Raw genomic sequence first — 26,116 nt, 5'->3', positions numbered from 1 at the left:
TTCCCATCTTCGTCACTATTTTCATGAGTCAACGAAAGCTATGATCTGGATGCCCCCCCCCTTGTGCCATGTGGAAGACTACTGCTATTTTCCTCTTGTGGTCATGCCCTTCGTGACAATAGATTCAAGTTGACTTATAAACATCTCATCTCATTCCTTTTTAAACCAGACATAGAAACCAAAAAATATATCAATATTTATAAACTAAATGATATACATGTACCCTATTACCTTCACTAGGATATACGACAATTCGAAAAGACTATTCCGGCTCTTGTCCCTGCCACTGCTCTCGTAATCTGGTGATGTCCAGTCCACAGGCCTCTGCTCGGCGCACAATGGCCTTCGCCTTTTCAGCTACAGGGACATCAATCATCTTGCCATCGAGAGTCCAAGCACCTCTGCCAGAATCAGCCGCTTTAGCATCTGCAATGACGACCCTAACAGCCCATTCCACCTCATCCTCTTCTGGACTGAAGACCCGCTGCACAGTCTGCACCTGCGTAGGGTGAATGCACTGTTTACCATTAAAGCCGAGCCTCTTCCCGGCCCTTGACTCCTCTTCCAGAACTGCTGGCGGTCGATTGGGTTCATCGGATTTATAGGCCGTACAGACCAAGTCGATGGTTGAGGGTAAGTCATGTGCTCGCGCAGCCGTTGCTATGGCCGATCTTGCAAACAGAAACTCTGTGAGTGATGGTGTCCGCGTGAGGCTCAAGTCGAGCGCAAAGTCCTCAGCGGCGAATACGAGACCCTGCAGCAAGGGGGTTGCTTTGCATATTTCATTCAGATTGGTGATTGATTTTGCTGATTCAATGAGTGCCAGGATTGAAATGGGACTGCGCGAGAGACTTGACTCGCCCAGCGTGTGAGTGATGACGTCGTTGATGAAGGTGAGGTCAGATGCTGAGTTGACTTTTGGGACAACGAGGGTTGTCAAGTTGGGGGATTGCAGCTGGAAGCTTTGGTCAGAAAACAAACATCAGTGGGCTATTTAAGGCGAGTTACGCACGACTTCGGTCAGGTCGCCCAGAGCCAGTCCGCTGTCCACAGAGTTGATTCTGACTGCTCGTTCACGGATCTGCAATGGAGCAGGCTGGTCGAGGGCTCTTCGCACGAGAGTGCGTGCTTCTGCTTTCTTGTGCGGAGTCACGCTGTCCTCAAGATCGTACGCGACACAGTCTGCTGCAAGAGAGCGCGATTTGTCGAGGAATCTTTGCGAGGATCCAGGGACTGTTCAGAATTGTCAGTCAGGCTTGTCTATCTATTATGTACCTATCTAGGTATCAATCGGAAGATTCTAACCGTAAAGCAGAGCGCGTCTCAAACTGTTTCTTGCCGCTGAAGCCATGGTAGCGGCCGCACGTAGAAAGCGAACTGTCAAGGAGAGAGAGAGGCAAAAATGGAGGTTTGATACGAGTTGATATCAGAATCTGCGTGGATGTAACTAGCACGAGTTGTATGTAGTTATGCCTGCGGGCCCAAGCCATATAGCCGTCGTTTAGCCGATATAAGCCATGGCATCCGACTGCTGCAACAGTCTATCTTCCTTGGTCCGAACTACTTTCTTTCTCGAACATGGATCTGCACAAGACTGCTCCTCTCTCCTCCGTCATGTGTATGAGTCGATATCGCCTACTTGTAGCTCAACGCGCGCTGGATGGTTCTGCCACGGCTTACCGCCCGGAGGTGACACGCAACATAACATCGATCAGCTTCCCCGACAGTCAACATTGTCTCCAAGACGCCAGAACAAGACACTGGGACTGCCATTCCGGTGAATTGCAACACCTCGTCAACCATGGATCCTGCACCCAGACAAGGCGACTTGAACTGGCGCCTAAGCGCCCATCCCATCACCCTTCTCTTCTTTCTAGGCTTCCGCATTGGTGAGCCCCTTCGGCCACACCATTGTATTCGTCCTCCAACTGACAATTGATCGATCTCAGGGAGTCTTCTTATGTACCTCTTTGGCGTTTTGTTCATTGACAACTTGTACGTCTTCTTCCCCCCAAAAACAAATATTGCGATGTTTCGTCCCCTCTGACATTGAATTTGATCTCAAGCGTGCTCGTATTTATCATCACTCTGCTCCTTCTATCCGCCGATTTCTACTACCTCAAAAACATCGCCGGTCGACGATTAGTCGGTCTCCGCTGGTGGAACGAAGTGAATACGGCCACTGGGGACTCGCACTGGGTATTCGAGAGCTCGGATCCGAATGTCCGCACCATCAACGCTACCGACAAGCGCTTTTTCTGGCTTAGTCTGTATGCCACGCCTGCCCTGTGGATTGCATTGGCTATATTGGCGATTGTGAGATTGCAAAATGTTATTTGGTTGAGTTTGGTTGGTATGTTCTATCCCATCTACCAGTTCACCTCCTTCCTGAACGCGGGTTATTGTCGAGATTATACTAACCCCTTTCTTTTCTTTATAGCCATTGCTTTGGTCCTGACTATTACAAACACCCTGGCCTTCTCACGCTGTGACCGTTTCAGCCAGGCAGGCTTCTTTGCGAATAGCGCGTTGTCCGGAGGTATTGCGGGCAACCTCGCCTCGGGACTTCTTGGAAGATTTTTCCGATAAATCAAATCTTCCTCTTCTTTTTCCTGGTATTATTTCGCTTCGTCCATCCACTTGTATTCTATTCATATTTACCAGACTTTTATTTTTTGTTTCCCCATGAATCAGAGGTGTTTAGGGTTAGCGAAGTGCTCTACCTGGCTGCATTAGCCTTGAGACTTTTACCAAATTGTATGTGTATATATCATATCTTTACAAAATGGATCGATGAATCATGACTTTTGTTTGTATGACTATGAAGTCAAACCATCTCACAGGGTGCAATTAATAGGACGTAGATATTTATTTCAGGGAAGGTTTATTTATTAAACATATCTATTAATATCCTAGAAAAAGGAGAAATCACAGTCCACGGTCTTCAATAAGTGCAGATATCGATGCCATGCTTCTTTAATAACTTTTCCTCAAGCCTGGGGTCTGCATGTGTTAATTCTTTTATTTTCACACACGCCCTCATAAGTGTGAACACCAAGGTATCTAGCGGGCCTTGCGATAAACCGTAGCCTCTTCTCCATGTTTCTTTTTCTATAATCTTTGCAAAGTCATGATAGGGCTCCCTAAAATTGTCATCACGAATATGCTTGTGATTGAAAGGTAGCAACCTGTCTGGGAAGAAATCAAGCCATTCATCAACAGACACATCTAGAAGACTGCTTTGACAGGCATCTGCAAAATATTCCCACATTCTTTCGCATACAAGATACCTAAGGGCATGCGCAAAACAGTATGAAAAGATCCGAATTCTGCTTTCCTTTCGTTTCTTCCCGGCGCCTTGCTTAGATTTACTTCTCTTATTGTTGACTGTTGTTTCTACAGTGTCCTTTCCTTGCAAGAAAAACAACATATCCCAGGAGAATTTGGTTTCATTCTTGCGACAGCCCAGGGTTGAGGCGATAGAAGAGTTATAGGTAGCTTTAGCTGTTCTTCAAAAACGTGTCAACGCTGATGTACGACTTGTAAACATTTTATTAAGCTTATCTATTCTAGGAAAGGTTAGTGCGTTTATTTTTGAGCATATTAATTAACATGTTCATTTTAGGAAAGGTTAATAACTATGCCCATTTTCGGAAAGACCTACTTTTTAAACATGTCAATTAAAGCATCGAGTTTTGGAAATGCTTGCTTTTGAACGTTTAAACTGGTTTACTAGAGGGGATGTAAGCCAACTGACATTGACCTAGACATTTGAGGAGCTATATGCGTCAGAAACTCCAGAGTTCGTAGAACGCAGACCTGTGTTCTCTTTCTTTTGTCTGAGATTGAGAAACTGTCTCCTATGTATCGGGCACTGCACTCGAAGTATGTATGTCAGTCTCGCCATCGAACCAACCATGCGAGAGGCAGAAAATGAAACAGGAAGACGGCGAGCGAGCCCGTTATGGACCATTACCCAAACGATGTACTGCATGGTGACGAAATATGGCAGATAAAGAACTTCTAGAACTTCAGCGATGCCTTTGGGTACTGATTGCCCGACGAAAATTATTGGCTGTTTTTCGCCCTTTCGCAACACGAGTAGTTTAATGCGGCGCAGCAATCCTACCTAACGACTCAATCAAAGAAATTAACTGTAAACATTGTCCTGGATGCGCCTGCTCGCAATCTGTTTCTTGTTTGTTTCTCTCAGCCCGCTCAGTCTAAAAGTTTCTAAGCATGCCGATCGTAGCCGGCCCAGTTTACCTGCTACAGTGATTGGAGAATTTTCAATCCCAAGCCCCGTTACGTGAAAAGCTGCGCTTAACGGTAATTAAACACTAACTCGTGCCGTGACGCCAAAACGGATACGGCGACACCAAAAGGTATCCCTGTCGCCAACTGGTGCCATATGGTATACTAAATGGGAACCCTGCTCCTAACTCACAACAGGTGTCCGTGTCCAAAGTACACATCCACTATGCAAAGGGCGTCGTTCTGGTGTTCAAATGTACGCAAAACGGTCCCAGACGAATGTGCTCAGACATTCACCTACTCGATTCCTCTCTGAATATCTTCAAAATTACTGCCTATAAATCTGCCCTTCTCGGTCGTACAAAGCCATGGCTTTCATCTCTTCGAACTACACAGCAGCCGAATTTTCCTCACGCCCGATTTCTCGCATATTTACTACGCCCACCTGCTAGCTTCTTTATACAATGACTGAACAACCCATGAACCAGCCCAATGGCATGGTAAACAGGAATTATACCATACTTGTATCCATCAAACTAGCACCCGAACTGACAAGTTCTTTGAAGGCTATTACCACCGAGGAATTTCTTCAACTGGAAAATTCACTGCAGAATGACCAACTACGAGTTCTCACCGACCGTATAAGCCACTTCGAGCAACAGATATCAGCATCAAGCAGGATCAACTATAAAATTATGAAGCTTACCACTGAAATATCGACGCTTACCGAAAGACTGATGGAGCTTAATGAGCTCCAGAAACTCATCGAACGAGGCATGTGTGATATTGCTAGTTTAGAAGGGCAATGAGTCGATAGGCTTGAGGGGAAGAAGAAATCACCGGACGTGGAGTTGATGGATGACCATGTGGATACTCAACCCTAAATTTCCTCTTTTGGTAGTACGTCTTCACCCCGCAAGTCCACGGCCTAGAAGGTGCCCATTTCATTTCATTCAATGGGATAAATATTTAAAACAATTCAAGCCAGCGACCGTGAGCTCAGGAAGAACCAGTATCTAATATTTAGAAGTATGTTTGGTGTGCTCAGGCGTACAGAGTAAATGTTTCCTTCACTTTCACCGAGCTCGGTATATACGAGAAATTTACTACCTAGTACCAAACCTCGGCATCCTTCTCCATCCCCCCGTTCCCCTGCAAGCGCTTCACAGTCTCTTTGATGCGATCGACCAAGGCCTGTCCGTACGCCGCGCCCAGAGGAGGCGTGGGCTTGGTGGTATCGGGCCGTAGCCAGGGCACTGATGAGACGCTGCCCGCCGCCTCGCGCAGCTGCTTGATGGCTTGATCGTCATACCCCGCACCCAGGATAATGGCACTCACGCCACGCTCATAGTTCTTGGTGCCTAATTCGCTCTGGGAAGGTCCTATCTTGTCACCGCGCAACAGAGCTGGGATTTGCACGACGCCAGTCTCGGGAACTCTTGATGAAGGGGATGACTGAACATTTTTTTGTTTTTGGTTGGCAACCGGCCTTGTCACATTGTGTGTTTTCCGCGGAATTTCAGATACACGAACCTTCAAACTCAGGCTTGAGGGCCGCAATGACGGCAGTGCCTATTTTCTCGGTCCTGCCGCACAGGATAACAGGGATGCGATGGGCCATTTTATGCGGCGGGATAAACAACAGTTTTGCTTGCGAGGGCGCAGGAAAAAAGCCGAGGAGGTCGTACTCCTCACTGGTTGCTTAATTTATACAATAAAATATGCAGGGTTTCCATATCCTTCCCCCTAGCTGGGTCTAAATCACCTGAACTATAATTATGGGTTTAATCTTAAAAGCCAACGAGGGCATTCAGCCTCACAGCCACAGCAGAGTCGATAACCTTAATGATAGAAAAGCAGTCTAACCCAATGAGGGAGGATACTACCGCAAGAGGAAAATTCTTAGGGTTAGGGCTATTTCATGTCAACGTTCGTCTAGACTTGCTTGAAGACGCAGGCAGAGGACTAGTTGGGTCATATTATGCATCTAGTCTCAATTTACCTAAATTAGTACCCATATAGGCTGCCAGATTGACAGATCTCTTCGCGATTCTATCTTCTCGAGTCCAATGCTTCGACCCTACCATTCTCCCCCCTACGGTTCTCGAGCGTAATATCCTGAGAGGCGAAAAGATATCCGAACCCTGATTGCTTTGCATGGTATACCCATCGCAAGACAGGCATCATTGTCATAGAATGACCTTTGAATCGATCTTCGATGAATTCTTTCAATGTGGCCACTTCCAATCGATAATCGCATTCGTGGTGCGAGAAACGCGCTGTCGAACTTCCCCTCCTTTCGTCATTACTACCCTTGAATAGAACTGCCTTCACAATGGCATCCGCAGCATTGCCAGCTTGCATTACGTCAAAATGGCCCTTCCAACCGCTAACGTCTGGAACGAGGTTGAGCTTAAGTATGAGCCGGGAGTATTCTTCTAGTACCTCCGTTGCAGCGTTGATTTTTCTACCTGGAATAAATCTGTGAATTGACGATGGTATGTTTAGACGCGCACTTGCTTCCTCCAGAAGCCGTTCGCTAGCCCAACGACTGGCGACGTATCCTTCTGAACCATCAGTTGGAGGTGAATAAGCAGCCACAGAGGCAGTTTCGTAAATGCTTTTGTTTGTGGGTACGACACCAGCAGATGATATATAATGAATGGGGATGCGTCGTGGAGCAGCAAGTTGAATCAATTGCTTTGTCGATGCAACATTTGTTGGGTACAATACATGGTAGTTGTCCCAGAAAGTATGAATAGCACCCATGTGAAGAATGACGTCGACCTCTTGGCTCAGCTCTAAGAAATTGTTCTCACTGAGCCCAAGCCGTGTCTGTGATAAATCACCAGAATATCCGATAATTTTATCTGACGACACGGTTAACCTAGATGGTCCTCCTTCGCCTCGAATCGCAACGCAGTAAACTCTGACCACACTGTCGTTTTCCACAAGCTGTTGTAGTATGTACTTAGCGAGATATCCAGTTGAGCCCGTGATTAATATAACTTTCTTATCTGATTTTTGGCCGCTGACTTGGGTCCCAACATTATTCCCTAATGCCTTAGGGAGCTGTATTTCAGAATCCCAGTCAATCTGCTGAACGTGAAGGCCTTCCTCAAGCTTTTTTGTCATGTCACCAAGTGTGTTGGCATCAAGGAGCTCAACAAGAGGAATAGCAACGTTGAATTTCTCCCGTATGCGGGATTGTAAACGTACGATAAGCAATGAATTGCCGCCAACTTCGAAAAAGCTCGCTCCAGACGTGATATTGAAGCCAAAATCCTTGTTGTGGAGGACATCTTCCCATATTATTTTGAGCTGAGACGAAATCCCATTGAGGATAACGCCATCATCTTCTTTGCCTTCCCGTTGTGGAAGTGGCAAAGCCTTAATAGCCCTTCGATCGACTTTTGAATGGTTAGTTAATGGGAGGCAGTTCAGAGGGATCATCATGACGGGAATCATATATTGCGGAAGCGGGAGGCGAATAAGCAATTGTCGGAGATACTCTTCTGAGTCAAATATCTGATGTTGCGGTGAAAATACGACGTGAGCGACAAGAAAACCTCCTGTATCACTATCGTGCAAAGAAACAACGGCTTCTTGGAGCACACCACCGGATGCTTGCACGATGTTTTTCTCAATATCACCCAGCTCAATGCGGATTCCTCGTATTTTTACTTGCGTATCATCAGCAATGCGACAATGAAAGACCAATGCCCCATCCTTCCGGAGATGGCCGATGTCTCCTGTACGATACATAGTCGTCCATCCCTGCTCGACGTACTCTGCTGGGGCATATGGGTTATGAATGAACAATTGATCCGTGAGATCTTCATTTGAAAGATATCCCAAAGATACACCGGCTCCGCCCAGATAAATTTCGCCAGGTACTCCCGGTGGGAGTGGCCTCAGTTGGTGATCTAGAATATAGGCTGCATAATTTGGTAACGAATATCCACAGGGTATCCGATAATCATTCTGCATATGCTCCTGGTATGGTACCTCCATCTTCGTTGAAGATATAGTAATTTCAGCAGGCCCGTACGAGTTGAAAAGTCTCAAATGAGGGATATTGAGAGCTGAGAATTTCGCAACCACCGTTTTTGTCAAGCTCTCCCCTCCTCCAAATGCGTATTGCCAATCTGTGACTCCCTGTAGATTTTCCAGTCCATATTCTAGCCATTGAAGATATTCTGATGGGGTTGCTTTGGTGTAGGTTATTTGTTGCTCGCGAATAAGTCTAGTGATCTCAATTGGATCGCCGCGCTTGTTCCAGGGCACTACATAGACCGAGCCACCGTTGACTAATCCAGTCCAGATCTGGTCTGACGAATGGTTGAAGGTGAATGCACTTTGTTGAATAACATTTTCTGCTCCCAGTTTCCAGGTCTTAGTGTATCCTTCTATCTCGTTGCGAAGACTGGAGTGCTTGATAATGACACCCTTGGGCATACCAGTGGACCCACTGGTATACAAGATTGCCCCAGCAGCATTTGCACGAGCCTTATTTGGCACTGAGGTTGAAGGCGCCTGACCGATGAGGGAGACGTTGACAATTTTTGCCTGAGCAACCTTTAACCCGTTAGTGTCACCGGCTGTTTCATTGTCAACAAGCACGGCATGCGGACCGCAACTGTGTAAGATGCTTGCTAGACGTTTCAATGGATTACGTAGATCTAGAGGAACGTAAAGAGCCCCCAGACGCATGATAGCAAGCAAAGAGCAGACCCAATCAGAAGTTGCTTGCTCAAAGACGGCAACTTTCGATCCAAAACCAATTCCTTTTGTTTGCAATGCTTCTGCAATCGCTTCAGCTCGTGCAGTCATTTTTCTATACGTCAGGACTCTACCATAGCCGTCCTTGAGCGATATTCTGTCCGGGTGTATTTGAGCGATTTGATCTACACGATGTGGTAGTGTTTCAGGCCAGTCAGACTTGACATGTGGTCCTATCAAAATACTTCTCATTAAAAGCATTCCAATTAGATAATATATATTTAGCGAACATACCGAGACCAATCTCGATACCTCGCTTCAGGTCACTTTTATCAAAGAGCGTTGTATTTTGCACAGAAGCCGTTACACCCGTCGTAAATTGACGCAGTAAATTGACATATGTTTTGATCAGGAGCTCAGTTTCCGCCGGTTCGTATAAGCTTTTCTGAGTTCGGACCATAATGAGAGTCTCTCCAGAACTTTCTGTCACATCCAGCGTGATATCGTACGCTGTTCTTCCAGGATGTACGTCTTCCACCTCGATTTGAAGATTTCCGAATTGTTGTTTCTCGCGAGCACCTTGGCGGTAATCAAAAAAAGCCTGAAAGATAGGGCTTCTCTCCGCAGAGCGCGGAATTACGAGTTCCTGGAGGAGGACATCGAATGGAATGCGCGAATGTTCAAGAGCAGCATAAGCTCTATCTCGAGCCTCGACAATTGCATCGCCAAAGCGTTCAGTAGGGTCATATTGAAACCGGAGTGCTAGAAGGTTGAGGAATAATCCAATGGTATTCATACTGTTGCTGTCGGTCCTGTTAGCATCCGCAATCCCGATGGTTAGGTCTTTTGGCTCCTCCATCAAACGGAAAAGCATCGTTTTAAAACAAGCTAGATGGAAATGAAATGTTGTTGACCCTTTTGAAGAAGACAGCTTCTTTATCTGTGTAGTTAACTCAGACCCCAATCTGTATTTCACCTGGTTAACCTCAAAAGTTTTCATGGGAACACGGCAGGTGGTTTTGGAAATCGGCAATAGGTCCATGGGCTGGGGAGGATCACGAAACACTTCCTTCCAGTATTTCAGATCGCCACTCCATTCACCTGACTTGTATTCCTGTAGCTGGATGTTGGAGAATTCAGAAAATTGACGTGGGATACTTCCCAAAGATTTTCCGTTATATGCCTTCTCAAGATCTGATAGAAAGATCTGATAGCTTACACCATCCATGATGGCGTGATGATAACTGAAGAGAAGGTAGTGCAAAGTTTGAGAAAGAGATAATAGTATCACGCGCATTAGACATCCTGATTTGAGATCGAATATATGTGATCGAAGCGTCTTGTACTCTGCCAATACTTCTTCGAAACTGTCGACCTTTCTCTGTTCTAAGTGAAGAGCGGAAGATGCGAGAATTCCTTGATAAGCGGTATCATTTAATTTATTTTCTGCTATGAAGCCTGTCCTCAGAGCTTCGTGTCTCTGCCCGACCATTCTAAGGGCTCTGTCAAGGTCCGATATTCGCACGTTTCCTGAAACACGATAATAGAAGGCCACATTAAACGCTGTCTGATCATCCAATAGAAGATGTAGAAACCAGAAACGAGACTGCGCAAAAGAGATTGGCTCAATGCGCATGGGGGTGGGAGGAGACGAGATTTCCTTGTCGGAAGGGATATCATCTAGAGCAGAAGCTTCTGACCGTGGAGTAGTCGCCCCCATTGCTAGCACCGGAGTCGTCGTTGTATTCGAGCCATTAATCTCTGTGGATGAGCTATCTAGACCCCTGTTGGTACTTTCAGTTGGCGTTTGAGACCAGTCATTGTCCCTGCGGACTTTTGGGATTAGTTTTTCTGGCAGTTTCTCCAGAATTTGCTGACAGAGGGTATTGACGGAACCACCAGCCATGATTTTAAGAACTGGCAGATCGGTCTTCAGCTCTTTGAAAAGCCAGGAACGTATTTCAACAGCCAACAAGGAGTCAACTCCAAGCTGTACAAGTGGGGTTTCATAGCCAATATCCCCGGATAGTCGCAATACTTGCTGCATGAATACGGCGAATGATCCTTTGAGGAATGTTAGTGTATGCAACCTGGTGATATACGCATATCTTAAAACTAGGCAACTTACGTGTTATAATGTCAAACACTTGCTGTAGTGATGTTGCTACAGCTAGTTGATCAATCGCCGAAGATGTATTCTTCTTCCGGTCGCCTGAAGTGCTAGTATTCGTCTCGTTCGCTTCAACAATGCAGTGGGAGAATCGGGGGTTATCAAACCACGGTACTCTCGCCTCCTCATCGGAGCTTACAGGGCGTATGCCAGTAACGATCTCCGGGTTTTCTTCGGATTCGGGTCGACCAGCAACAATCGCTTCCGCAAATATTTGGTGGAAATCAGATTCTGATATAGGCATGTAGCCAAATTTAGTGAGCTGATCCTGGACAACTTGGCCTGCTCGTTCCACATAACCTAGCCCAACTAATCGTCCAAGGTCAAAGGCTGATGCAGCGAGGCCACTTTTTCTACGCCTTGCTGCGAGACTAGCGAGATACGTACAGGCAGCAGCGTAGTTGGACTGTCCGGTGTTACCAACGACTGAAGAGAGAGATGAGAATAGTATAAAAAATTCCAAATCAGTGTGGGAAAAAATCTCATCGAGGTAATTAGTTCCGTTGATCTTAGGATCTAACACTTCCTTCATCATCTCGAAAGACATCTGGCTGAACAAGGTATCATGAAGAATCATTGCGCCATTTGCTACACCACCAATTGGTGGCATCGTTCTCTCGATATCATCGCAAACTTTTTGAACATCTTCCTTGACAGTGAGATCCCTAAACTGAAGTCAGTAATTAGAAATTGATACTCTACGTGATGCTACACATACATTGCAACGACTTGAACTATCGTTCCCAATCTTTCGATGGATCTCACCCATTCAATATCCACCTTGGGATGGCGACTAGTCAAACAAACACCTCCAGCTCCATTGCGAGCCATCCATTCACACAGCGACTGGCCTATTTCTCCCGACAATCCTGCTAGAAGGTATGTTTTATGCCTCGAAAATAGACTGTTTGTATCCAGGTGCTGGACTCGCACTCTCACTTTGCTTACAGCCGTCCAATCAAGAATAGTCAGGGGTGATGCGTGAATTGTGCTGTCAGCGAGGTCCCCCGCATCGATGCAACCGTCTGTGCAATCTAGTTGAGATTTCTGTGCTTCACGAACGGCGGCTTCCAAGATTTGAGGGAAGTCTATGCCTGGACTTGGGTGTCTAATGGACATTTCCTGAGCTAGAGAAGAAGAGTCCACAAACTTGCACCCTAAGGGTAATGATGCTAAGATTTGAGAACCGCTTCCTCTCTTTCCCGTCAATGCGGAGAGGTCAATAAAGTGTGTAAGACCTCTGGGAAATTGTGCTTGGAGGAGCCGCCGAGGAGACTGAGGGGAAAGCCGTATCCATCCAGGGACTATACAGTCTGTCTCGGCAGTTCCAAATCGGACGCTGATATGTCTCGCATTCGCTTTCTGGCTGATTCTCGAGGCTAATACCACCGAAAGCTCGTATACAAGTAACATGCTATTATTGGGTATTGCATGTAGCAGACTGTTGACTAGTAACTCGTGGAGCAAAGTGGATAGTAGGTTCACACATTGATCGTAAGAACAGTTTACCGGTACTGATGCCACTGGCTGTGTCTGGATGGATGAATTGGTTTCTGAGAGTATTGCAACTCGATTGCCTGACTTCTGTTCAAACCCAACGCTGACAAACAAGAAAGTTTGCGGCCCAAGCTTTATGGAGGAAATTCCAGCATGGGTTATATGAAATATAACGCCGTCTGTTTTCCGTGAGCTTTGATGGTGATAATCTTTCAAGTAGACACTGTTGTTCGTGGAAATAATCTCAACTGCAGAATTGCGATGATCCACAAACTGCGTACCTTGGCGTCTCAAAGAGTTTAGCCTTGCATTTTGTTTTGAGTGACGGAGGACGCGCGGTAGGAGAATCTGGTTTTTCTGCAAAATCAGCTCGGGTTCCTGAGACCAAAGTATCCCGTCCTGAAGGATATCCTGTTCCTCCCATTTGCTTGTAGTGTGAAGACGAAGGAGCATTTCTGCAATTACTCGAGATACATTTGGATTCTCCAAATTATCCAAATCGAGGAATTGTAACCGAATGTGAGGTGCCTCGTGCAAAATTGCTCTACCTAATCCTACACTCGCATTGTGATAGGGCTCTGAGTCTATACAACCCTGTGTGATCCATAGTAGGTTTCTGGATCTATCAAAGAGGCTTTTCAGCCCTCTCATTGTTTCTGTAGTCATATTCTTGAATATCGGCTCGTCGAGATCAACAAGATTGATAAAAGTGCTCATTGGAGGGATGTCATCGGAATCAGAGGGAAGACCTTCAAGGATAGTGATATTAGTGACATATCTGCTCAAAATATCATTTAAATCCTCAGCAAGCTTGGAAGTTGTTATTGTCTTGGAGCCGAGAATAACCAATTCTTCAATATTCTTCAAAATTGCAGATGGTGATAAAGGTCGCCTTAGCACGCTGATTCGATCATCCACAGCTTGACTCGCCATGACAGAGAATGGCCAGACCAATGAAGAACGATCAGGCGTTTTGGTATCAACACCAGAGAACCCACTATTGCGAAGCACATTATTCCAGACTGAGGGCGAAACAGTTGGTGTATACTGGCGATTGTCATTTGCACCAACCCACCAGCCGGCCAGCCCGCTAGTCATAGTGCCAATTCTTATTTGATCACTGTCTGTGATCTCCAATAACAAAAGGTACCCTCCAGGTTTAAGTAACGTCCTTACATTCGTAAGTGTATTGTGTAAGGACTTGGTGGCATGGAGCACGTTTGAAGCGATTATCAAGTCGTAGGAATATTCTTGATATCCTTGTAACACGGGTAACTCCTCTATATCCAGAGTCTTGAAACTCATCTTATGGCTGAATTCATTGAAAGCCACGGCAGCCTTGTCCATAAACCCTGATGAGATATCAGTGAAGGTATAGGATGAAAAACATCCGCCAGTAGCCTTCAGTACACTCTGAGTCGCACCTCCTGTACCAGCACCTATTGTATATTAGGCATTAGCTTGACAATTTCTTCTTCTATCCATGAGCTTTGGATACTTGCCAATTTCTAGAATATTCAAATGCGGATATCGGTGTACAATCTGTTTGACCATCTTAGCCAAGTACGCGTTGTACTTTTCAAGCCCTAAACCCTTTTTATAGAAATCGTCAAGAACATTATCTTTCATCATGTGCTCTATAATTACTGATTTGCCTCTGACGACGGCAGGCATGCTTTCACCCACCGCTGAGATGAGCTTGACATCTAAGCTATCTGGGTACCTGTAACCACTCAGTTAGTCTGTGGTAACGAGGGAACTAAGAGCACGTCAACTTACTTGCTAGATAATTCTTTTATTTTTGCATCAGTGTCATTGGACCATTCCTTTTTAACGGTAGGGTGCTTTCCTTTGTCAATGGTTGAAAGCAAATGCTCCATCGTGTCACGAAGGCGCCGGTGGTGCCATTCCCCGAGCTCCCATTCTTTAATGGATATATTTGCCTTCCACTTCCTCAGATAATAATAGGAGAGTCGCTCGCATATTCCGGCAAGGTCAACCTCTTTTTCGGATGGCCTATCATCGCCCATGACCAGAGCGCCGTTTGGAGCATCAACATCCCAGTGATTGTAAGAGAAGAGAACGCGGTCGTCAGATGGGTTTGCAGGTGAAAATGGAACAAGGAGAAGATCTTCGATCTGAAGCAGAACATGCTTTCCTTCACTGGTATGTATGTCAACATCTCCAAGGATTGCAACCGACTTTGCATCCCGCAGTGTTGCGTAGACTGGCAGTTTGGTCTGCGAGTGTGGCAGGAACTCGCAACAAGAAGGATTGACCCTCACGCATCGGATCGAGGTAGGCACGTGAAGTGCCCAAAGTCGGTTGTCGCCCGGTGACGACTGCGCCAAGAAGGCAGCGTGAAACGCCACGTCCAGCATCGTTGGATGTACCAAGAGGGGCTCGCGTTCATCTTCCTCATAAACGTACGTGGACAACAGTGCTGCTGAGTGATCCATTTTCCTCTTCATTTGGGACATCGATCTAAAGGAGCCAGTGTAGCCGTACCCGAGTTCTGACAGTGAATCATAGAAGTGTCCCTCGTCAATTGAAGTCATCCTGGATGGGTCTTGCTGGACGTTTGGAAGTGTTGAGAATGATGAATCTCCATACTGCACAGATATGCGTGCCTTGGCCATAAGCTCCATCTCACCAATCTCGGCATAACAGGTGAAACTTGCCTCATCAATGTCTTGACCTGGCTCCCGTATCGCTTTTATGTCGGTTAGGGTAACAATGGTTTCTACTGAGAAATCGGCGTCGTCTTCAAAAGTTATAGCACGCCTAACAACAATATCGTGAACTTCGAACAATTTGACTGATCGTCCCTTGACAAGACTGCGAGCTGACTCAAGTGCCATGACAACGTAGCCAGCTGCAGGGAAGACAGTCTGACCCTGGAGTTTGTGTCCACTGAGCCAGGGTATGTCAGACGGTTTTAGCTGGTTCGTCCATCGCATGTCCCAGTCAGTACTGTCAGGAGATTTGATACCAAGGACTTGGTTGAAAGGCTCAGGCTTAGTGCGGAATGTCCTTGAGCGCCTTGATTCATGCCAATAAAGTCTCGAATGATCCCACATATAGCTTGGAAGACCCGAGAGCAACGTTCGTTGGGGACTTCTAGTGACTGATCTTTCGAATGCTTCAAAGTCTAAGCCAGAAGTATCGAAGGTGGTCCAAAATGATCCGAGACAGTTGGAAAGAGCTTCAATATCATTATTGCCACGAGCGAGAGAGCTGAGATAAGGCAAGGATGCCCCTCGCGTTTCAAAAATGGTCTGACTAGCCGGACCTTTCAGTGCTGGATGAGGACCGACTTCGAGAACAATGTTTACATCGGACTGAGTAGCTATGGTTAAAGCATCTTTGAAATGCACTGGATTAACCATATTATCAACCCAGTAAGAGTTCTTCAAAATGACATCATACTCCATGGCTTTGCCTGGTAAAACAGTGGAGTACCACTGGCAGGAGGAAGACCGGTGTTCAGGAATCTTGATATTGAGGGCACCAAGAGACTTTGCATACGGTTCACTACAAGGGAACATATGGTGTGAATGGTATGCTATTTCAACTTTTAGGCGTCGTGCGAACACTTTCTCATCATCGAATATGACCTTTGCCTCTTCAATGGCGTCAGCATCCCCAGAGAGTGTCACACTTGCCGGAGCGTTATCAGCAGCAACAGTTAAACGGCCTTCAAAGGCAGGTAGCTCACAAAGTTCTTGGGCATCTTCTCTTGAAGTACCAACAGCCAGCATGGCTCCTTTTTGACCATCTGATCCATGTGCTAGTATACCGTGAAATCCACGATAGTAGGCGATCCGAATGGCGTCATTTGCGGAGATAAAGCCAGCAGCATAGGCCGCGGCAATCTCTCCAGACGAATGGCCTACTACAGCTGCGAATTTCAAGCCGGCACTTTTAAGTAGATCCACTAGTAGAACTTGTACTGCAGTACAAAGAGGTTGTGAGAACGCCGCTTCGCCGATACGAGATACTGCGGCATCTGCCAGTAATTCCTCCTTCAATGACCATGTTGGTCGGTCATTATCAGGCAATTCAGCCAGCGATTTTTCTAACTTTTTCACTCTTTCTCGCACAAAGTCTGATGATGTTATTAGATGACTACCCATAGTGGCCCATTGAGCTCCCTGTCCGGTGAAGATGCCCAAAATCCGAGGCGGTTGTCCGGGGCTCATACTCTTAGTCCCGATAGATTTTTCTGTATCATTCTCTACTTCTTCCAGGCCCTTTTCAATCTTAGATATGAGATTCTCTGTTGTTGTAGCATGGAAGGCCGCTCTGGTTGAAAGTATTGTTCGTCGAGACTGCAAGGTCCAAGCAAGATCTCGTAGATCAACTTCTGGGTTGCTTTTAAGATAGCTCACATATTCTCTTAGGGTGAGAGTCAAGGATTTCTCTGTGGCAGCAGAGAAAACAAATGGGGTAAAAGTGGGTGTCCTGGAACCAGACCGTTTTTTCAACTGCTTGATTTGCGGATAGCTCTCTAGTATAGCATGGCCGTTGGTTCCCCCGAATCCTATTTTCGTTGAGTGTTAGCACAAAGAGATTTCCAACTAATCTATAACATATCGTGCCAAAGATTGAGAGGCACATACCAAAACTGTTCACACTAACTCGACGAGGTGCACCCGGGGGCAAGGGTGGCCATTGCTTCTGCTCAAGAGGAATTCGAAGGCAGTCGTAGTATGGCTCCAGTTCTGGGTTCAATCGAGTGAAAAGCAAATTTTGAGGTATAATGCCATGCTGGACCGCGAGAGAGCCCTTAATAATGCCGGCAAGACCTGCTGTTCCTTCTGTATGTCCAATAACTGTCTTGATGGAGCCGACATAAAGCACGTCAAGATCCTGCTTCCCTACGGGGAAAAATGCCTCTTTGATAGCTGCGGCTTCGCGAGGGTCTCCCACTTTCGTGCCAGTGCCATGAGCTTCGAAGAATTGTGGACGGTCCTTGGGGTCCAGAATGTTCAGACCAGCTTTTTCATATGTTCGCTGGATGAGTTGCGCTTGTGCCTCTGTAGATGGTACTGTAAGGCCGCCCGTTCCTCGACCATCCTGATTGAGGCCGGTCTCTCGAATAACACACTCGATGTGATCACCGTCTGCTAAAGCATCTGAAAGCCTTTTGAGAATTGCTACTGCGACTCCATCTCCTCGAGCGTATCCATCTGCATCGCTATCCCACATACGGGAACGGCCGGTGGGAGAGAGCAAATTCATTTTGCTCTCTCCAATATAATTCTCTACGATTGCGCATTAGCCTCAAGAGATCTTCGACATTCAACTCGATATATCCAATATTGAAAGCGAACCTGGTCCAAGAATTATTTCTGCTCCGGCTGCAACTGCGACTTTCGACTCGTTTGAGCGTAGTGACTGCACAGCTTGGTGCACGGCGACCATACTTGACGAACAAGCTGTATCTATTGTCATCGAAGGGCCATGCCAGTCAAAGAAATATGAAATCCTGTTTGAAATGATACTGCGCGCGATTCCAGTGGCATAGTATGTTGGAATCGTACTAACATCGCGTGTTAGTACATCAAGATAATCAACAGCCATTACTCCCACATAAACGCCAGTATCCGAGCCCCGAAGTCCATCAATAGTATGTCCGCCAGACTCGAGAGCTTCATACACCGTTTCCATTAGGAAACGCTGCTGAGGATCAATTGATTCGGCTTCCTTAGGCTTGATGTTGAAAAACTGCGCATCAAAATGGCGAAGGTCCTCATGTAGCATATATGAATGTTGGACATTGGTGGTCCCGTGGTGAGAGCCATTGGGATGATAGAATGCTGCCGAGTTGAATCTCGAGTGAGGTATCTCCTTCAGGAGATCTCGTGGTGCTTTCAAGAGATCCCATAGTTTAGAGGGAGAGCTGGCTCCGCCTGGGAACCTGCAGGCACTACCCACAATAGCAATAGGTTCAGGACTGTCTGGATCCTTTCCAACATTGTTTGCAACCATTTCAAACACAAGAGTTTAGAATAAACTTAGTCGTGGCAACTAGTGAAAGACAAATTTCGGGAGAAGATTAAAAACTATCTAGTTCTATGATGGCTCTTTGCTTCTCTAAAAGACTTTTTTTCTCTTCTATAGTTCATTGAATTATGATCGCCATTGATCATCAACCAGTGAGTCCACGTCGAGAACGCAGCTAAAAGCACTCCTCTTCGTCTCTTCAATAACTGCTGCCGGCTTTTCAAAGTGAGTGACACGTCACCGAAGAAGCAAAACGCAAAGATCCCTGTACTTCTTTGCTGCACTGCTCATATCATCTGTAATCTATCCACTCACTGTCTCTCTCGACGACCAATAGTCGTCAGCTGCCATTGCAAGTCTGATATGCCATGATGCGGCATGACTACTTCGAGACTTAGGCGTCAATAGTCTAAGCGGGGCTTCTCAAAAGAAACAGATCTAATAATCATTTGGTACATGCCTGACTCGAGATACACAGGGGCCAAAAGTATTAGGGCGTATATGCCGGTACCCGGGAATACATCAAAGTACGCAAAACATACATGAAAAGAACAAGAAAGGCTTAGTGACCTACGTCCAGTCATCTAATAGCTCAGCGATGCCCTTGTTCGAGACTCCTCTCTCAAACAACAGTAACTTCTGCAACCCCGTAGTACGCGTGGCGGGAATGATACAACAACTACCGCTGCATTATTTTGTGAAGAGCTTCCGTTGAAAAATCAGCTAACCCATCAACTGTTGTGCTACATGCATGGCTCCACTACAAATGGAAGTTGTCCTCGCCCGTTGTTACCTATCTTCCGGAAATAGCGAGCCCTTACTCGCAGTTAACAATCTTTCAGGGTTATTACTTGTCCCAGGTAAATCTATATGCGATTATTTCTTTTTTCCGAGGTTCTCCGAATGAATGTTCCAACTCAATTGTCACTTTCTTCCGGCCTGTTCTGACTTCAACCCCGCAGATGCATATGTTGTATGTGGGTCTTTTTAATTTTCGAGCTGTATTCACTTTCTCAAATTGTTGCCTGGTATTATTAGACGTTGACTGTCATTGCTATGTCATAAAACTAATTTAGAATTGTATTTGCTCCAATTACCCCGGCCACACGTGGAAGAAAATATGTTTGTTCTATTGAGAGGAAATACGAAGCGTAGCCTGCAACTGTTGTATCTCAGCCTGAACGCGAGCTTCAAGAACCGCAGTTCCTGTTCCCAGATCGTTCCCGGTCAACTCCGGCAGCTCCACCTGGTCGTCCAATATAGATAAATACGCGGCTATAGACGTTCTTAGGCGATCAAGAAGACTGACGATCAGTCCAACAACGAGGACCAAGCGTAACTCCATCTTGAATGTCTCGGAGGGGAACCGATTCTCCTTGCAAGAAGTAGCGTCATTGCGCAACGCCTCAATTAGTCTCTGGTAGATATGCAATAGACGGATATAACACGCAATGCATAGATGAGGGGTAACACTATCGAAGCCGGCCTTGTCAAAGACGGAATTGATTTTGTCAGAATTATCAGCACTGGTCACAGGTGTTAACTCCGTCGTTAGTGACTGGGCCGGGAGCGTCACTGTTTCAACTGATGATTCTGATAAATTGCGCAGCGACTGCTTTGATTCGCCGAATGATGTTAGGTACTGGTGTAGAACATCAAGTAAATCGGCACTGGTCTGAAAAGTCTCAATCACAGCCTTGCATCCCCGCTCTGGCTGTTGCTCATTCTCGGAGCGCCGAACAGAAGTGTCACTTGCAAGAAAATTGCTTGCAGCATCAAAGGTGGCGTTTAGGATCAGAGCATCGGGGAATTCCTTTTGAGCATCTACGTACAGGCAGCTTGTCTTGTATACAGGATAAAGCCGTGTATTCAGATCTGATAGCCGCCGGTTGAGAACTTCTGTTTGGTCGGCTCGTCTGGGCCACAGACGCGGTAGGCGGCTAGTAGTGCTCGTGGATCCTATCCTAGCCTCTGATATACCTGTGTCGTGAGCATAACTGTTATTATCGACGAGAAGCCCGTCCGCGATGAAGTTGTCTACATCAACAGGAAACGATTCGAACTCGCGATTGTTAGAAACATTAACCTGATGAAGATCATAACCAAGAAAGGAAGTCCATTCGTGACTATCGTCAGCACCAGTTAGGGTCAAATCAGCCACAGTAACCATTGGGGATGAGAAATCCGGAGCCAAATTTGCTGCTGCTGCTGCCATCATTGGCGCATGCAGGGCTGGTAACGGCGGAAGCGGCACAGCGGCATCTTCCACGATAGGTTTGTCCATTGAACTCGGCTGTGTGGTGGCAGTTATCCGGGAGGAACCGCTGGCGGCTGTACTATTGCTGCTGCTGCTGCTGTCGCGTTGAGCTCTGTCCCTGGATATATGAGCCCTAGAATAATGCTTAGAACTCGGCCTTCCCGTCGGTTTTGGAGCGCTATATACACAAGAAGCTCCAATTTCAAGGCATCGCATGCAGCTCTCATTATCGTTGCTATTGTGACGGGGACAACGCAGCTTCTGGTTATGGCAGCGATCACATGCTCGCCGATTGGGTGGCATGTTTTTAACGATGCGTATGTGTCCGGTTAGGATACTCAAATCGTCTGCGACCAACTCTGAACGCAATGCCCGGGATGTTCCTGATTATTTTAATATATACATGAAAATCTGCCTGAATCTCTGTTGATCTGCGCATAAAGAGAAATGAGTCTCTTTTCGGGCGATGACTGATTAGGATTTGATGCTGTGTGATGGTTTGATGTTCGTTGGAACGGCGATAACGATCTGGCTCGGTCTAGGCTCGTTCTGGGCTAGCGCGCGGCCCCTCCAGCAAAATCGCGGACAAGTGTGGGTGTGTGGGCCTCATCCCGCAATGCTATTATTTTTATCCTGGTGGCTAAGTTTACTTCGACGTCTCGAAGTCGAACGCGTAGGACGAGAGGCAAACAATCCATGTCATCACGAGCTGTCATTCTGCGCACTTTTCGGTGATGCAGAAGGACATTTACTCACATCCTCCCACCTACCTTCCGAGCTTGCAGCTGCCAAGGCGGGACTTTACGACAGCGGTGGGTGGCCTTATGGCTATGTTGATGTATCCGTCTTGTCGCTTCCCCCCACCCAGCACAGTTAGTCACATACAGAGGTGAGGGCCAAAGAAGCCTATTATCCTGGGCTCTTTTCTCAGAGCGTATATTGCCAAGCCACTTGTGTGCTTCTGATTATTGTGGGAAGAACAGTATCTTGCTGAACAACTTGTAAGGTTCACAGTGTATACGCCGGACCTATTAAAACTCCTTGAGAACCTAGGTGGTGGGTGTGAGGCGTCACAGCCTAGGTCTAGTCTCATTCTTACCCTCTCTGGCTCCCTCTTTCCCCCATGCTCCTAAGCTCCGGAGAGATATGCAGTCCGAGTTCCTTGACAATGGATGTGATCTGCATGTGGTATGCACATCGCTACCACCAGAGTTAGGCCCAAGCTCTATGGACCTCAGCTTTATGCAATATCATACATGCATCAACTGATGGCTGCTCTGTGCCTCTCTTTTTTCTCCCTGTGCATTTGGGGGCGGTAAGTTTTGTGCTACGTGTGCTGCATAATACGATGCATTTTAGGTGTTACCTTCTTTGACTCAGCTCCTCTCCACTTAGTCTTCCTAATACTAAGACCGGATAAATTTATAATCTACCTTTTCACGAGCTGCAAGCCATATATGTGACGCCCAAGTTGCACGCATATTCTGTCAAACAATGATAGCCCCTCGCGAAAAATAATCATTTTCTTTTTTCTTTGTTTTTTCTTTCTCACTCTGAGGTATCCAAAGTTTATCCACCAGAGTAAATCAAATGCACGTCTGGTAGTATTAGAAGAAGACAAAGAAAATGCCGTCCCCATCTGAGGACCTAGGCCCAACATTAATAGCGGTTACCACGGTGCTCCTCGGCCTATCGATCATTTTTGTTTGCCTCCGTTGTTACGTTCGATTACGACTAGCTTGGGGGTTTTGGTGGGATGACGGGTTTATTCTTTTGTCTTTGGTAAGTAAAATATGCATGCGCACTTTTCTGGTTATTGCAAATATCTATTTCCTATCATAAGATTGAAAGCTGATGGCCATTGAATCTACTTCTGTAGGCATTTTTAATAGCTGGAGATGGCATGATTTACTACCAAATTCACCTAGGAGTAGGGAAACACAACACAGCGCTTTCCGACCCCGTTGCAACGGTGAAAGCAATTCTGGATTCCCTCAACGACTATAAAATCACCTATTTAATTGGATCGTTCCTTAATAAAATCTCTATTGGGCTCTTTCTGCGCCGTCTAAAATTTTCAAGCAGATGGTTCATCGCAACTATATGGATCCTGATGTTCCTACTCGGCGGCATCACGGTGGCTGCAATTGTCATTAATGTCATACAATGTAACAACACTACCATATTAGGCTCAGGATCGCACATTATGGTCGTCTGTCCTGCGAGAGAAGCGGCTACTATCATTGTATATATGCAATCTGGTTTCTCGATCTTGATGGATCTGTTCTTGAGTATATCGCCAATTGTCGTCCTATGGAATGCGCAATTAAGTTTGAGGAAGAAGATTCGTGTCTGTGGCTTGATTTCCCTTGGTCTAGTCGCTACAGTGGCGAATGCACTGAGAAACAAATATGTTTACACATTAGCTACTTTTGATCAAGCCTGTAAGTCACCGAACTTGTCTTACTTGGATCCGGCAACTAACAGTCTCATTTCACAGATACTTTTGTGGTTATAACCATCATTTCCGAACTTGAATTCTCGCTCGGAATAATTGCTGCATGCTTTCCTTCAATAATACCGCTATTCAAACGACGCAAGCAACCGGAAAGACCGTATTACGACAGCAGCAGCGCCCCTTCGAGTAGGAATCGCGGTGCAAAAACCTCGAAGCCTCGAGGATGGCTTGAGGCGGCTATAGGATTGGATAACACTCAGAAATCCCAAAATAGCGTTTATAATGACGAGCCTGGACGGGCCAGTGATCAGAGTGACTTTCCTCTTTCGCCGATTGAACCGGTTGATCAACAAATCCACAATCATCAGAGGAACGTTAACTATAACAGGTCCAATAATCATATAAAAGATGGGTACGCTGGTTATCCTAATACAGATATAGGTGATATCATGGATTTTTCATTGCATACAGATTGGCCAACAGAGCGAGGTTCCTAGAAGGGCAAGTCATTGACAGAATCAAGTATCCATTTTATTTTTCTACTGTACCATTTGCATTCAGATAGTCTCAATATCAAGGGATCAATCATGAATACTTACCTAATCTTCGTAATTCCGTTTCCTTCATTTGAGATCAGCAAAAGCTACGCGTACCTCCGAAGGGAATAAAGAACGAACTCGCAATGTCAACCAACCATTCGACTAAAATTGGCTGCCTCAAAAGTTGGGAAGGGAATCGATAAGGCATTGTCTAAACATCTCCAGCCATACCATTATCTTGAGTACGCCCATTTGCTGGATGAATCTGTTCCTCCTTCGAATCCCTCAAACCAGTCTTATGCTCATAAAGCCTGTTGGACAACTCTTGATGACCAATCTTCAAGCTAGCCAGTAAGCCAACAAACAGGAGTAGACAATACAAAATCCACATTCGGGAGAGACTAAGAGCGACCTTCTCACGAACTAGCTGGCGCTGCGAATCAGTCAAGTCACATTCGTCACAGAACTGCTTTCTGACAATCCTGCCAAGCTCAACATATTGATCATCAATGCCGGGATACCGGCCGCCTCGAATTGACTGGTGTAAGACAACATACGATTCTGTATTATCAGGCCACCAATAACAACACTCATAGCAGAGCTGAGATTCCGAACAAACCCGAAGGTCGCTGTTGCAGTCGCCATATCGGCTGGGTCGACCTGTGTTTGCAGGGCAATAAGCGGTGCCTGGAAGTTTGGCCCGAGGCCGATTGCTGCAATGACCTGGAAGATCATATTGCGTGGCCAGCTCTTTTCGGCGGGGAGATCTATAAAAAGACCAAGGCCCAAAGTTGCAAATGTCATACCTCCAATCACTAGTCCGAGGTATCGACCGGTCCACTTTATGATATTTCCGGTTAGGATTGAAAAGGCTGCTAAGATGAGAGCTGTAGGAAGAAACCATACTACTGATTCAATGGTGATGCACCGAGTGCTGTCTGGAAATATAGAGGAAGAAAGTAAGGGGCGCCGAGGAAAGCAAAGCCGTGCGAACTGGCTACAGCGAGAGATGCGAGCGCGGCACTCTTGCGAAACAATGGTAGCGGTATGACGGGGCTTTTGGCAAAACGCCATTCAATCAATAAAAACAAGAAGAAAGTGACCACCCCGAAGATAATCAAGCAAATCACCATTGCAGAGTTCCAAGGCGAGGACACGCCACCGAATTAAAGACCAAATAGAAGCATCAATGTGGCTCCCAAGATGAAAAAAGAACCAGCCTAATCTATGGCTCGGAGACCATCACTTAGTTTCGTATGTGGATTATGTACCTTGAGGAATAGGAGAAGCACGAGAAAGGCAGCACCATCGCCACGAGACCTTTTCAGCTAAAGCACCGCCAGTTATTGGGCCAACGGCAGATGTAACGGCCCAGACCATTCCAATAACCAAAGTATTTCCATCGCTCTCTGATTAAATAGGTCGAGGTCAGATCAACTCAATTTCTGCCACGAGAGGGGAACGATACTAACCGCATACTAACAATATCACTAATGGTGATGTTCACCAACAGTACCAGTCCACCTCCCCCTGCTCCTTGAACTGCACGACCTGCAATAAGCATAGCGGTACTATTCGATAAAGCGCAGACTAAACTTCCCACCAAAAAAAATCACCTTCACAAGGAGAAGGATCAGCTTGCGTCCGAATATATCGCTGCATTTGCCCCAGAACGGACCCAACGCGGCATAGGGTAGTAGATATGCGGATCTAATCTAAGAGTACGCCGCCTGAGAAGCAGAGAAATGGTCAGTAATCATGAGAAGTGCTGTCGTTACCACCGAGACGCCCAAGGCAGCTAGAAATGTAGCCATTGCCAGGACCATCATGATCATAATCGTGGATGCTTTGCTGTGTTCGGTCGCTGGGATTTCGGCACTATCGCTTTCAGCATTTGCAATATTCTGCTGATGATTGTTCTCCTCGGAGTCGCGAGGGCGGGAATTCAGTTCGACTTTCTCCTGTATGTTGGCAGTCCTCTCGAATGTGAGGATTTCTGTGATATGAAATTAGGAAAGAATCTGCTTCGAAGGAACACCATTGTATCTCCAGGTAAAGTAGGAGAAGGATGATTTCACGGCACTAAATTCAAGTAGCAGACAGAGTGGGAAAACGGTATTTTACCGTAATTACTGGGAGCTGAAGCATTGATCGACGGTTGCACAAGGCCTTTCGGCGGCTTTTAGTCGTCTCGGGGGCCGTTGGGGGGG

The 26,116-nt window shown here is 46.2% G+C and overlaps 7 protein-coding genes across 7 annotated transcripts; 2 read left to right on the top strand and 5 right to left on the bottom strand.

Moving 5' to 3' along the window:
* Positions 1-262: 262 nt before the first annotated feature.
* UA08_00478 (hypothetical protein) lies at positions 263-1,351 on the bottom strand (the record flags this gene model as incomplete). The annotated part of the gene is made up of 3 exons (XM_020260288.1): positions 263-955; positions 1,013-1,233; positions 1,306-1,351. 3 exons carry the CDS (start codon positions 1,349-1,351, stop codon positions 263-265), a joined length of 960 nt encoding a protein of 319 aa, XP_020124037.1.
* A 227-nt stretch (positions 1,352-1,578) lies between these two features.
* Positions 1,579-2,589, top strand: UA08_00477 (Golgi apparatus membrane protein TVP23; the record flags this gene model as incomplete). The annotated part of the gene is made up of 5 exons (XM_020260287.1): positions 1,579-1,618; positions 1,716-1,889; positions 1,950-1,995; positions 2,067-2,353; positions 2,441-2,589. 5 exons carry the CDS (start codon positions 1,579-1,581, stop codon positions 2,587-2,589), a joined length of 696 nt encoding a protein of 231 aa, XP_020124046.1.
* A 2,129-nt stretch (positions 2,590-4,718) lies between these two features.
* Positions 4,719-5,063, top strand: UA08_00476 (hypothetical protein; the record flags this gene model as incomplete). The annotated part of the gene is made up of 1 exon (XM_020260286.1): positions 4,719-5,063. One exon carries the CDS (start codon positions 4,719-4,721, stop codon positions 5,061-5,063), a length of 345 nt encoding a protein of 114 aa, XP_020124045.1.
* Positions 5,064-5,364: 301 nt separating this feature from the next.
* Positions 5,365-5,875, bottom strand: UA08_00475 (hypothetical protein; the record flags this gene model as incomplete). Its single annotated transcript, XM_020260285.1, has 2 exons — positions 5,365-5,690; positions 5,788-5,875. The coding sequence occupies 2 exons, from the start codon at positions 5,873-5,875 to the stop codon at positions 5,365-5,367; spliced, it is 414 nt and encodes a 137-aa protein (XP_020124044.1).
* A 431-nt stretch (positions 5,876-6,306) lies between these two features.
* On the bottom strand, positions 6,307-18,637 carry UA08_00474 (hypothetical protein; the record flags this gene model as incomplete). The annotated part of the gene is made up of 10 exons (XM_020260284.1): positions 6,307-9,161; positions 9,271-11,040; positions 11,105-11,455; positions 11,534-11,811; positions 11,865-13,995; positions 14,054-14,082; positions 14,142-14,366; positions 14,423-17,186; positions 17,266-17,910; positions 17,980-18,637. 10 exons carry the CDS (start codon positions 18,635-18,637, stop codon positions 6,307-6,309), a joined length of 11,706 nt encoding a protein of 3,901 aa, XP_020124043.1.
* Positions 18,638-19,781: 1,144 nt separating this feature from the next.
* Positions 19,782-21,212, bottom strand: UA08_00473 (hypothetical protein; the record flags this gene model as incomplete). The annotated part of the gene is made up of 1 exon (XM_020260283.1): positions 19,782-21,212. One exon carries the CDS (start codon positions 21,210-21,212, stop codon positions 19,782-19,784), a length of 1,431 nt encoding a protein of 476 aa, XP_020124042.1.
* A 2,905-nt stretch (positions 21,213-24,117) lies between these two features.
* On the bottom strand, positions 24,118-25,470 carry UA08_00472 (hypothetical protein; the record flags this gene model as incomplete). The annotated part of the gene is made up of 5 exons (XM_020260282.1): positions 24,118-24,434; positions 24,464-24,673; positions 24,713-24,793; positions 25,178-25,315; positions 25,386-25,470. 5 exons carry the CDS (start codon positions 25,468-25,470, stop codon positions 24,118-24,120), a joined length of 831 nt encoding a protein of 276 aa, XP_020124041.1.
* Positions 25,471-26,116: the final 646 nt, after the last annotated feature.

This window comes from Talaromyces atroroseus (assembly GCF_001907595.1).
Source record: "Talaromyces atroroseus strain IBT 11181 chromosome Unknown scaffold_0, whole genome shotgun sequence".
Taxonomy (NCBI): Eukaryota; Fungi; Ascomycota; class Eurotiomycetes; order Eurotiales; family Trichocomaceae; genus Talaromyces; species Talaromyces atroroseus.
This window is presented reverse-complemented; position numbering and strand designations above follow the sequence as displayed.